The sequence below is a fragment of the Pteropus vampyrus genome, unplaced genomic scaffold, assembly GCF_000151845.1.
Source record: "Pteropus vampyrus isolate Shadow unplaced genomic scaffold, Pvam_2.0 Scaffold99, whole genome shotgun sequence".
NCBI lineage: Eukaryota > Metazoa > Chordata > Mammalia > Chiroptera > Pteropodidae > Pteropus > Pteropus vampyrus.
The window spans coordinates 4,062,725-4,076,846 of record NW_011888880.1 but is presented as its reverse complement, the minus strand read 5'-3'; the positions used below and the strand labels follow the sequence as shown (position 1 = coordinate 4,076,846).

Genomic DNA, 14,122 nt, shown 5'->3' with positions numbered 1-14,122 from the left:
CTATACTTACATACTAATATTGCTTACATCGTCTTAATTATCTTCAATATTTAATATATCTTTCAATATGCCAATGTTAAATCTCTCGGGGTGGATATGCAATAAGTAAATATTTTATCAAAGTTATAATATGGTTCCTCTCTTGCTTCCTTAACAGACCATTCACCAGGAATGTCATATTTGAACCATGGAAAACAGTGCCTCTGTGAGCTTATAGTTCTTCAGGCAAATTTAAAAGAAAAAATATTAGGTTATATTGTGAAAATAGAGGTTCTCTACCTTCAGCAAAAGTGTGCGTACACTATTCAAGTAAATAAAAATATATTCTATTTTACACATGCCCACAGAAGACCATACGATTTGTTCAAAAATATTATCTTTATCAAATAATCTACTTTCCCGGGCAAATTCTCCGTTGAATATAACCTATATTCCTAACATTATCATTCATGTTTTTGTTCTCCCTTATTTGTCAGTGAAGGTGAAACTTCAATAAAATTCTATTCTCTCTACCTTCATAATTTAGTAAATACAGAATCAACCACTTTCCCCACCTCCACAGCTACCCTCAAGATCAAGTCACCATCACCATTTATCTGGGTGACTATGCAGCTTCCTAACTGGTCTCTCTGCTTCTGCCCTGGCAGGGATGGTCAACGGCGGTCTGAGGCAGCCTTTAGCGGGTAAGCCAGATCGCGCCATCCCTCTGCTCAGGGGCTAAATGAGAAAGGCAAAGTTCTTTCAACGGTCTGGTCTCTTCTTCCTTCTCACATCGTCCTCTTTTCTCCTCACTCACCCCAGTGCAGCCACACAGGCCTCCTTGCTATCCTGACAGGATGCCACACATGCTCCCACCTCGGTCCTTGCTCTTACTGTTCCAAAGGATCTGGAACGCCCCCTCCTGAGTGTCTGCACACCTCGCTCTCAGGACCCCTTCAGTTGTTTGCTCTCCTCCTTCATGGACCTTCTCTCACTAGCTATTAAACGTTTGCAACCTTTCACCTGGCCTTTCATTTTCATCCTTTGTTCTCTTCTATTTCCCTCATACATTCATATTATTTTATTCTAATTTATTATCAAATGAACTCATTCTTCCTGCTTATTCTTTACCTCTCCCCACTTGAATATCAGCTCCGTGAGGGATACCTACCTGTCTGTTTAGTTCTCTGCTGTATCCAACGGCAAGGATAGTGTTTGGCCATAAGTAGGCATTTAAGAAATTTTTGATGAATAAATGATTAAATCATATCATGGATTAAATGAATCTTTACTGAGTTCCTATTTATTGTACTAGACATTGGAAATGTAAAAATAAATAAGAATCTTTCCCAGCCCTAAGGAAGCTCACATCTTCTATCAGAATACACAATGCCTCACACTTACAAAAAAACAAAAGAGAAAAATAACAAACCGCTAAAAGAATTCTTGGATTAACAGATATATTTTAAAGCTATTTATGACAACGTTGACATGGTATATAATGATAACTTACAGAAACTAAAAGATATAAAAATTAAACCCTAGGTATTGCTATTTCTCTGATTGGATACTTCTAAATCACTGTCTTTGTTAGGTTTCATGATGGCAAATTGCTAAATCGAAGGAATATTTTTCAATTCTCAATTCAATGCATGAAGTAACTTCTTTGTCTTTGCAACAACATACAACTATACTCTGTTGAAATTCACTCCTTCATTCTTCACACTCAGTTTCTTTTTCCTTCTTTTATAAGCATAGAACCATTTTGCCTGTGACAGAGTATACATCGATACTTGTTCATTCATTTCCTTCAAAAAAAATATTGCCTCTTTTTGTTCTAGGCACTTGGGTGCCAGAGATACAATAATGAACAAGATGGGAAAAGGTTTTCAATCTTGGATATTGTACAGGATAAACAAATGAATCAAGATAGTTACTGTGATTATATTTGTACATATTAAATTTTGACACAGATGAAATAATTTTCATTTCATTTTTAGGTTAGGAAAACAATGTAGACTACTCCTTCAGAATTAAATTATAAATTTTATCAATTATTGTCAGATCAAACAATTATAACGTCTTTCTCAACTGGTTTAGATCTAAATTCTATACAATGTGAACATAACGTAGGGCTGTTTTTTCTTGGCTCTGAAACCTTGTTTTCATTGCCTGCTAACACATTCGACATGATCAATTGAAGACAAGGAGTGCAAACAGTTCAGTCAATTTTGCTATGCAATTGTTATATATTTGAGAAAAAGTTTTTAGAGGCTACAGAATTTATCCACACAGCCAGAAACATTAGGGCAGTCCTTTTATATATATATATATATATATATATATAATATATATTTATATATATGTAATATATATAGTATAATATATATTATATTATATAAATATGTAAAATATAACATGAAAATAGCTGCAGAAAGGACACATATTCTATGATCCTACTTACATGGGGTACCTAGCATAGAAAAAGTCATAGAGACAGAAAGTCGAACAGAAGTTACTAGGCACCGGAGGAGGAGGAAATGGCGACTCATTGTTTGATGAGTTTGGCGTTTCTGTTTGGGAGGATGAAAATTTCTGGATATGGATGTTGGAAATGCTGCACAGCATTGTGACTGCACTTAATGCCACGAATTCCATACTGAAAATTGGTCAAATGATAAATTTTATGGTATGTATATTTTACCACAATAAAAGAAAGAAAGAAAGAAAATCTCGACTAGCCCAAAATTTGATGCACGCACTCAAAAAAAGTTTTTGAAGCCAAACTAATAGATCAAAATGAAAGTTTAGAATTATCTGTCAATTTAAATGATATATACTTTCTATCACTTTCAAATTGGCTATGATTAATTATTTTGGCCTAAGTATGATATTTTATATAAGACAATTTATACTTATTAAGTATCTCATTAAATATAGTAATATCAAATTATCACCATATGTTGTTGTTTGATGCCAAAGAAATTCTAGAAAACCACCCCCTGAAACCTATAACTACTTACTAGCAACTAGTGGTTCCTCTTCTGATGGTCTAAAGAAAAAAGAAACCTTTTCTAAATCGAAGAGTGCAACCAGTGTATCTTCGAGCATGGCTTGTTCATCTGTCTGGAAAGAAAGAAAAACAATACATGATATAATAGGTTTTCATAGAACATAACATAACATTACACAATAAAACATCTCCAGCCCAAACTAGCTTCACTTGTGTTTTATTCACATACAAACCAAATTATCAACACTTAACTAAGAATTTACTACCTAAAATGAAATTAATATATCTCTCAAAGTTGTTTCTTTTACAGTTTTATACTTTTCCTTTTCTCTACCATCTAAATGGTTCATATGACTTTTCAGTCTATTGTATAGCTAGATTCTAATCATATTGATTTTGCTTATTATTTACAAATAAATATGTACAAAAAGCATGCTATTTGCCTCTAAATTTCTATAATCTTATAAATGTAACAGCTGAAAGGAAATAATGTTGTTTTATTAAAAAGCCACAGCAAATAACGGTCACTCTATTTTACACTAAGATAGTCTATTCATCATTCATCTTGCAATTTATTAGAACTGTGATGAAAGCAATTTGCATGTATGTCATGATTTTTCTTTCAAAGAGCTTGGGGACAAGAATCATTTTTATCTCACTCGCCTTTATGGGGCCTTAACTTAGAATCTTGTGACTATAAAATCTGATTTGTTTTTAATCGTTTGCTTCATTCTTATAGCATTTTTTTTTTTTTTTTAAGCTGAGGCAGGTAGGCCCAGACGTGGTAACGAGTCTGGTGCATGTTTCAGCAAGATCATCTTTCAAGTGCGAGATCCTGGCCTTCCTGTGAGCAGTTTAATGCACTATTTAGAGGCATTTACTAATTTCCTCATGAAAGAATAATTAGCCTTATCATACACAGCTTATCTATTAAAGGTAACGTTTGCTTCCTTAAGAATGTCAATGATCCTTTTAAACAATAATTTCGACATGCTTTAAACACAGTTTATAAAGCTGCTGTGAGCTTATAGTCAGAGTATGGGGCAGCATTAGTAGAGGATGAAGGAATGATAAAGAATTTCCATTGTGTGAAAAACAATCACTAAGGCCATTCCAGGTTCCCAAAAAGGGCAGCACGGACACCAAAAGGTTAACAGAATCTTCACCTTTGCACCTTGGTTTGGTGCTTAATATAGGGTATGGTACACAGTAAGTGCTGGATTAATGTTTACCAAACCATTATTTTTTTTTTTTTAAGTCCTTTGAAGCAGTAGAAAAATACATGAATCTGGAATTGAAAGGACAGGATCGAAGAATCAGCATTTTTCCAGTTGAGAGGAATACGCAGAGGAGGGACTGTCCCAAACAGGCTGGCCTCTGATCGCTGAAGGGCCAGCCACGATGCTCCAGCAGATACGGCTAAAGCGAAACCTAAGTGACCACGGCCGTGCTCAGAGCTCGGGACACACAGACCGCCAGTGCCTGAGAGCCCTTCACACTGCTAGGAGGTTGTTATGCTCTTGTTTCGGAGGCGGAAAGACTATGGGTTTCTTTGATTTTTGTTTTAGCAGCTTTGGATTTTTTTTTCTTTTTTTTTTTTTTTATCAATCTTATAGCATGGCTTGTTCATAAACTTGTTTCCTAAGACCAATTTAAAGACAGCTTTCTTGAGATATAATGCACATACTTTAAAATTCACCCATTTCAAGTGTAAGGCTAGCCTCAGGCAACCCGCAGTCTACTTCCTGTCTCTAATATTTGCCTATTCACACATTATATAATGATGGAATCAAACAACATGTGGTCTTTTGTAACTGGCTTATTGCACGTAGCATTACGTTTTCAACATTCGCCCATGTCGTAGCATGCGTCAGCACTTTGTTCCTTTCTATTGCTGAATAATATTCTACCGCATGGATATACCACAACTTGTTTATCTGCTCATCAGTTCACGGCTTTTGGGTTGTTTCCACCTTTTAGTTATTATGAATAATCTTGCTAGGAACATTTGTGTACAAGTTTTTGAGTGAATATAAGTTTTTGTTTCTCTTGGACATTACCTAGGAGTAGAATTTCTGCGTAATACGGAAATTCTGTTTAACATTTCGAGAAACTGTTAGACTGTTTCCCAAAATGGCTACACTGTTTTACATTCCTATCACCTTATCGACACTCATAACTGACTGTCCTCTGTATTATCACCATCCACATCACAGGTGACGTAGTAGCTCGTTGTAGTTTTGAGTTGCAGTTCCCCAATGGCTGATGATGTTGATCAACTTTTCATGTGCTTTTTGGCCATTTTATATCTTCTTTGAAGAAATATCTATTCAATCCTTTGCCCACTTTTTAATTGAATTTTTTATCGTTTAGTTTTAAGGATTCATTAAATAATCTAGCTATGTCACTTCTCAGATATATGAATTACAAATGTTTCTCTCATGCTTCAGGATTTCATATGAAATTAAGTTTCAAGTACCAGCACTTGAGTAGACAATAGCAGTTTTAAAGTAAGACTAGAATAGATATGAAGCCTCATTCATTCATTCATTCATTCAACAAACATTTAATGCCTACCATGTGTTCAGAAGTGGGCTTCCTATTATACGTAATCTCTATTTGATAGGCAATGATTAATGAAATTTATTTTTTAAAACACTTTTCCAAAGGGTCTTATTTCAAATTTTTCATTAATTAGATCTTTCTTATTTGGTATATTAGCAACCAAATAAGAAATCACTCACCCACGTGGAGTGCACACAATCTTCTCAAAAGAATCTAATTGTTTCTCTGAAGTGCACTGAGGTGGACTTCCTTGCCTTATCATTCCAGAACCTTCTGTGACTGTGTAGTACAGCGATTACCTCTCTATCCCCACGTCACCAAAGAAAAACTTTATTTCAATGTATAGACTCATATGTATTTGTTTAAAAGCTCAGCCATGTTACTTGGTAGCTACATTCTCTGTATACTTTAATGAATGAAATGGCATGTCATGTGTAAAGATTTGCCTTTAAATGTTATGACAACTGTCAGAATCATGGAAAGTATATGTGAAAAAACTCTAAGTTCACCACAGTGTTATTTATCAATATTTTGAGAGGCTTTCTTCATACCCACTGTGGAAAACCGATGCATAACCATGGACTATTCTACGGTAATTAAGGCAACGTTCTTAGATTAAACAGGACAAACATTCGAACAAAGGACGGAAATAAAATCATGGAACACACACAAATTTTAAACAGACTGGCAGACAGTATGACATGCAAGCTGTCAGAGTTCTCGATTAAGAATTCTCTAGAATATCAACCTCAGGGAGAGCTTGGGTTTCATGCAAGCTGTTTCTTCCAGAATAGAAATAAGGAATCAGCAGAAAGACACTCGGTCGTCTGATGGCCCTTCTCAGTCAGTGCTTAAGGATGCAGGAATTAATACAGATGGAGGCTTTCTCGGCTTTTCGCGGCCACTGAGAATAGATAACAATCAGGAATACCTTCTAGATACCTATTAAAACTACGTTCGCACATGAACATATACATTCTTTTAAAGTAGCCGAATGACCGCTGAGACCATCGTAGCCACTTCTTACTTGGGAGTGTGTTACAACGTCTGTCACAGTCGACGCAGACAGTGGGGGGCGCTGCGATTCCTTACCAGGTTTGGTGACAGAAGCGACTGAAAGTGAAAGAGCACGCCGGCGTTGGCTATCTGGTCCAGCCACCGTCTGCTGGCTTCCCACGTTTCCATCTCGTTCTCCTTGCTGTTGTCAAACATCTGGTTTAAGGCCGCCATGAGCTGCTCCGAGAAGGCGCAGACTGTGGCCACGAGACTCTGGCAGAAAACCATGTCTCTTCGGAGCTGTGGGTCACTGTCTGTGATCCGGGGGAACAGAGAGACGGTTTTGAGAAACGTCATAGCGAATTAAACCGATTCACCAAGCATTTACATTTTCTCTTATTTCATCCTTTCGCTCAACTCACACCATGTGAAAAATGTCAATTTGAGCTCTATTAATAAGCAAGTACATTTTAGAAAGTTTGCTTTTTAGAAAACATTAAACCCCAGAAAATGTTAGACACATTAAAATATTTTTTCTTAAGTGATACTGTGACTTTATTTTGTAATCATCAAATTGTTTTATAAAACCCAAGAAAAAAAAATTAGGGTTTTTTTTTTTTCCTTTTTTTTTTCCGATGGTCCACAATCTGCATTTGTTGCATGACACTTTCCAATAGGGAAGTCCAAGTCCAATATTTCAATTTATGCCAGCAAGTGAAATACAGTATTATTAAGACTAAATTTTTAAAAATTACCTGCTAAACCTACTGAAATATTAATGTGAAAAGTATTTCAGAAAGGAGTATTGATGTCTGATCATTTGTAACAATAGGCAAATTTGTATCTCCTGAATTTACCTATGCAACTTCATGAGCTATAACTATATCTAGTTCATAAACTGTTATATTTCTTTGAAATAAGTAAGTTTATTTGTAGTTTTAGCATAAAGCGATTTTTACTAGGATTCTTAATCTGCAATTGACTGGATTTCTGACTGACTCATTTCGAAGGCATATTTACCTATGAACTGCCACTGTGAGCTGTGCCTCTGAGACCCTGATCACAAAGGGTTAACTTCTTTGGGCGGTTGGGTACATACAAACTACATAAACAATATAAACACCAAGCCATACAGTATGAACACTGAAAAGTCACTTGTACTGGAAGAACAACAAAGGCAAAAATAATCATATTCCCAAAAGAGTATCAAACATTTTGAGGGCTCGCGACCTTCTGAAATGAAGCAGCATTGTCAATATCAGTGCATAACATAGATATAAATGCTGCCTTTTTATTCAGCGATGACTTCTTGCTTTATTGATAAAAAGGCATAATTTTTAAGTTGTTTACCAAGAACACAGAATGTCTGCTTTTAAAAACCATCAAAGGCATGTGTACACATAATGTAATTGCTGCATGTTACTCAGTTTCACTATTAGAAAAAGCTACTCTTGAAAATTTTATTAGGGAAAGAATTAAATATTAAAAAGATTTTATAATGAAATATTTATTTATTAGGTTGAACTATAAGAACTTGCTGTTTTAGTAGGTCAAAATGATTGAATATGGCATTCCCACACGGTTCAATTTATTAATTTAACCAATAACATATGTTAGACATTTTCCTTAAGTAGTTATATGCCATGTGCCCCATTCTAAAGGATGGAAAAGAGCATTTTCCAGATAACTATAAAATGGCTAAACTGGGAAAGAACTTTGTCCAATTCTCAAGAAAAGAGCAACACACCTATTTTGTTGTGTACGATTTCTAAAAGAGTGTCCATATTCAATAGATATTTACTAAATTATTGAATGAAAATAATAAACCAGGAAAGAAATTAACAAACAAATGAATTAAGCAAAATGAAAATGCATGAGCTCATGCTCTGACTTCTTAAAATGCCTGGATTTAGTCTGACTGAGAAGGATAATTCAGATTGTGTGGCTTCATCGCTGAGGTTCAAGCCAGAAACTAAATAAGAAAAAATCGCCCTATATCTTCCCTACACATTCTTGCTTTGCCTTTCAGTTGATCCATAGTAAAGCAGAAAATCTAGAGAAGTTTTTAAAAAGTACTTCAGTAGCTTCGGCAGGAATACTCCCTCCTATAACCTGAGAATAATTTCTCAATAAAAATTGAACTATAAAGAAATTGCTTATATAAAGAATAGAAAGCTAAGGTCTACACAGGGAAGGACCTGGTTTCAGTGTGACCTTTACATGAGATCGCAGGGTTGGTAACTTTGCTGCCAGTGGAAATAATCATCTCCAAATTGCTTCTGAGAAAAAATTCTTAAATTTCTTCTTTTTTTTTTACTTTAAAAAAAGAATACGTGGATGTCTACCCTTCTCTCTGCTACTGAATTCTAATGCATTTTAAGGCAAATTAAAATTCTCATTCAACCTCATTACCAAATCAGTACAGATCACACAAAAGTTGCATTTGTTCATTAATTCAAACTTTTAACACCAAATGTCCCACGGGAATTAAACATTGCATGAATTACTGGGGGTATGAAGAAGTCCAAGTTGAGGCCTCAGCCACGTCGATGCTCATGACAGAGTGACAGAGTAGATATGCAAGATGCCCTTGGACCACACTGCCATCTAAATCTTAAATCAAAATGAAAAACACGTAATAATAAACGCGTATTCCTTCAAGAGATGATTTTTCAATTGCCACTGTCCTATTTTCAACAGCGAATGAATGACTAGCTTACATCGACCTCAAAATGCACTTTATGTATTAAGAGCTTTTCAAGTGGCTTTTGGTGTGTTATCATCTCACAGTGAGTGACAAAGATAGAAAACTCAGAGTGGCAGGAAGGGGACTCCACTATCTTTCCCCAACTTCCATTTAGAGCATCTCACACATCGCTCCCCTCCATTCACCCCAGGCCCCTTCTCACTGTTGGTGTGAGAACACCTAGCGGTGGTACAGGCCTCTCCGAGCAACACGGGACCTCTGAGCGCCCCCGAAACAGGAAATGCCCTTGCAAGCGCTCATAGAGCCCAAGCCTTTGTCCATGGGCCCTGTGGCTGTGGACCCTTCTCCCTTCTGCACCAGCAAACTTTAAATCATTGGTCGAGTCAACTCACTGATCTATTGAAACTCTTTAAAATATGATCTCCCCTCTAACATTTCTCCTCTCCTTTAGGAAGTAATGTGTACTTCTTTCTGTCACCACAGGCCCGGGGCATCCTTCTGCTAGGTGGCCAATAACCTAGCATTGTAAGAGTTTGTTTACTGATTTGTGAGCCCCAGGGACGATCGGCACAGAAGGCCAGGGGAAGTGGCATGCAATGTGAGTGATGCTCACAGACTTTTGAGACTTATCATCTGCTTTTGTCCACCCCTTCCATCAGTTTTAAACCAGATAATCCTAAGCATCAGATCTCTATATGTAAAATGGGGTATTCCTACTTCTCAGAGCTGCAGTAAAGATAAATGAGATAAAAACATTTAGAACACGTAGCAACGTGAAATTGGAGCATTACAGTGATGCTTCTTTTCTGTAGCGTCTAGCATGGTGCCCAGCACGGCGTGGGTGCTCAGTTTTATTGCTGAACGAAGAGAGAACAACGTGATAAAGAAGCCAAAATAAGATAACTCCCGGCAAAAACATATCTGTCTTTTCCTTTCAATTATGCATCTGTTTAAAATTCACAAGTCTCCATCCTTTCCAAAGCTATTCTCAGTCTTCATTTTTATCAATAAGAACTACATCAAGAATCACGAGAGCTGCTTCCAGCTTCTAGCAAAAGAAGAAGGCAAGGGGTTGTATTTCTTTTTTGTGACGGCTTGTTTATTCTTTACGCGGAGTAAGAATTCTCTTGTAGTGGGAATAGACTTTAAAAAAAAAAAGACTTTTTTTTTTTTTTAACCTGTCAGGGGCTTCTGCTTCATTTCAATATTTAAGCGCCTACTTATGCTCATCTTCTACAAACATATTTTAAAATATGAACACTTTATTGAATCTCAACAGCTTTAAAAGCTCCAGCTCCATAGTCAGCCAGCTAGTCTAAAGGAACGAGATGGTTTCTAGACATAAGCATTCTCAGTCACCGTTCTGAGATTGTAGGGGGAAAAGCAAAATAAACAAAGAAGAGATTAGAGAGAAAAGAAGGTAGGCATAAAAGGGAGTTAAGAAGAATATTTAGCGGACACAGTCTCCCCTTTTCAATTAAATCGTGGCCAATAATATGGAGTAATTTTGTTCTGGTGCCATCCTATACACAAGAAGGAACTCAGAGTGAGTGAATGAAGTAGGAAAAAAGAGAATTATAACAGGAATAAAGAAAAAGAAATCAAAATAAGGATCTACAAGAACAGCCACTTGAACGTTAATGAATAAAGCAATGCACTTGAGGACCGCTTCTGGAATTGGCATAACTAAGTTTTAATTTCAAATCTGCCATCTACTGTTGATTAAGGCATCTATATGCCTAATCTTCCGGAAGCTCAAAAATATGTGTTGAATGAACTCCATTTACTAGTTATTATTAATCTTCCTGAATGTTAATTTCTTCACCCTTTACACTATAAGAAAATAATTACATTCTCACAGAGTGGTTGTGAGGACCTGATGAAACACACAAAAATGAAGTCCATCAACTCTGTAGTTATTAGTAAAACTAAAAAAAAAAAAAAAAAAAAGAAGAAAACTTAGGAACCAACCAACAAACAAAAATGCCCTCTTGGTTAACTTGGTTCATTCATTCATTCGTCATTTAAATTTTCCAAGTATGATAGATCGTAAAAGTGGTCACAAATTCCTCCCCTCTCTGTGTCCATGCACGTGCAGTGTAATTTTGAGATCGAAAGTCCTCCCATCAAAAGTATAGTCCATTTCCCACCCCTTGAATCTGAGCCCGCCTACATCCTGTCCATATACAAAAGTCAGACAGCTTCACAAAAAATCACATCTGCACAATCGACTTTACCAAAACCTGCTTCCTTTCTGTTTATAAAATTATATTCTATATAAATATACATTTGTATATGTTTTCATGTTTCTACTTGTAATTGAATATGAGTGCACGTTTTCGTATTTTTATTAAAACTAAGTATTTTTTTTTTATCTTTGCAAAGCTTCAGAGAAGGTAGGAATCATATGTCTGTCTATTTTGTCGAAGGTATTGCCGTCATATCAGAGAAGGTAGGAATCATATGTCTGTCTATTTTGTCAAAGGCATTGTCTTCATATCAAGAGACTTCTAAGGTCACAGGCCACATTAATTTTAAATAGTAAAAATAATGAAAATATTACCTGAATATTCAAGAAGTGCCAGGAGTATCCTACACTTTACCTCTGCAGAGAAAAAAATAGTAAATTATTCAGTGTTTTTCTGCCAGTAACATCGCATTTTAACTGTTTAGTTAGAATTAGCACAATCTCATTACATGAGATAATAAAATCCCATTCACTTGAAATGCTATCCTTTTATATCTGCCTATGTAAATTCTATCAATTACTCCAGACCCTAAAATCTCTCCCAAATCTGAATTATATGAGCCTATGAAACACCATTCAAATCCCGCTACCTTTGCAGGTTATCCTCAGCTGCTACAGCTTGCTTGCTATTTTCTTAACTTCTATAGCTATCAAAGTTTTGGTCAATAAACTGTCAAACAGTATTTTCTTAGTTATTTAAACTTTTAAATATTATATATACATATGTAATCTTTACATACAAGTATATATATTAAAATATGTTATATTATGCATTCTATATTAGAATTACAGGTTATAGATAATTATATAAAGTATATAGATTATATATAATATATATAGTCTTCCTTTCCTATCTATTAGTCAAAAATACTGCCCTAAAGAACAAAAAAAATACCAAGTATTTCCAAATACTCATCTTCCCACCCCATCTCCAAACAGGGCCAATCACAAATGTTTCGTAAATGATGTGTATTAAATTCATACTCATTGCTACGTGTCCAATGAGCTATGTGTCTGTTTACTTCCAACTGGCAGATGGTTTACTTGCACTAGGGAAACACAAAAACTTACAGGGTTCCTTTACGTGCCCAAGGTTACGAGAAATAACAAAGGTTAGGTTGCATCCTATTCTATACAGGCTCACAATACTCAGAGCAACAAAATTAACCTAAAAGAAATGCAGGAAATACTTAAGAGGGCGTTAAATTTTACAAGTGAGACTGGAAAACGAAACACTCTCAGGAGTCACTGAAGATGCCACTCTCCCAGCACCTGCAAGTATTCACCAGTTCGGAAGCTCTCAGTGTGCTTCCTTATGGGATTTTATGGAGGTTTCATTTCAGAGGCATGATTGATTAAATCACTGGACACCGGTGCTCGAACTGAATCTCTGGCCCCTCTCCCCTCCCAGGAGATCAGGGGTGGGACTGTGAATTCCAGTCCTCTGATCACATGGTTGTGTCCCCCTTGTCCTCGTTCGTGCATTCCAGCCCCCATCCTTGGGGCTTTCCAAACATCGCTTCATTAACATAACAAAAGGCACCTCTGTAGCTCTCTGCACAGAACATTCCAAGGGAGCTCTGTGCCAGTAAAGGGGACAAAAGTAATATATATTTCTTATTATAAATCACAATATGACAGAGTGCTAATCAAGTAAAAATGCCTTCAGTTGGCTGATAATATGAGACCATAATTTAGCTTAGAGATTAAGCAGGAGACAGGCGTGATCTTCAATGATGCCACATAATTAATCTGCCCCCCATCCCATTTTTATTTTCGCTGTCTTCTACCCTCAGATTAGCAGGCTATGAATGAACGGCACACAGTGATATAATTTATAAATGGCAGTGTAACAGTCCTTCCTATGGAAAGATCATAGAATTATTTTTGATATCCTATTTGGCATATATTGATAAGATTTTGAAATCAGAAATAAGGGAATGACAGAGTTCAGGACATGCTACCCCAAAATATGGCACTTCGCATATTGAATATTTTAAGCAGAAGGAGTCTGAGAAATGGCAGATACAGGAAGGACTCTCTGACTTTCCTCTTCTTTCCTGAAGCAGGTCGTAGACCCTCCTGTGAGAGGCGCCCTCCCCACACCGGGGGTAGGGAGCATCCCTGTCTCCAAAGATGCCCAGAGGAACAGACCATGCTGGGTTTCTCTGTTTACTGCCCTCAGTTCCCACAACTTTCCACTCTTCCTCAAACCCGTATAAAACCTCTCAGGGCTAACCATTTCTTTAGGTCTTCATTCCTTAATAAAGGCTCTTGCCTCATGTAAGACTTACAATAAATGAACGTATATGCTCTCCTCTTGTGAATTTGCCTTTTGTCAGTCTAATTCACAGGGCCCCAGCCAGAAAATCCAGGAGAGTAGACGGAAAAAGATATATTTTCCCCCTTCTACGGGGACATCAGAATGGGGTCATCCCAGCTACAAACGGAAACACTGAGATTCTGGCAAGATGGCATTATGTTAATTTCCAGGCAAGACCTGACCTTCCATTAGATCATTCCCAACATAAAGACAATTTGAGAAATGAAATAAAAATTACATTAGGTCGAATTGAGTAACTTCATGCTGAACTAGCAAGTTGTCTTCAGAGGT

The 14,122-nt window shown here is 36.4% G+C and overlaps 1 protein-coding gene across 1 annotated transcript in view; it reads right to left on the bottom strand.

Annotated features, from left to right (window-relative positions):
* Positions 1-14,122, bottom strand: part of PREX2 (phosphatidylinositol-3,4,5-trisphosphate dependent Rac exchange factor 2) — a 192,216-nt gene that overhangs the window by 69,437 nt on the left and 108,657 nt on the right. The window contains exons 30-32 of the mRNA XM_011364627.1: positions 11,824-11,865; positions 6,650-6,867; positions 3,003-3,105 (exon numbers count right to left, since the gene is read on the bottom strand). Coding sequence (XP_011362929.1) covers positions 3,003-3,105; positions 6,650-6,867; positions 11,824-11,865 — 363 coding nt within the window. The remainder of the gene's footprint in view (positions 1-3,002; positions 3,106-6,649; positions 6,868-11,823; positions 11,866-14,122) is intronic.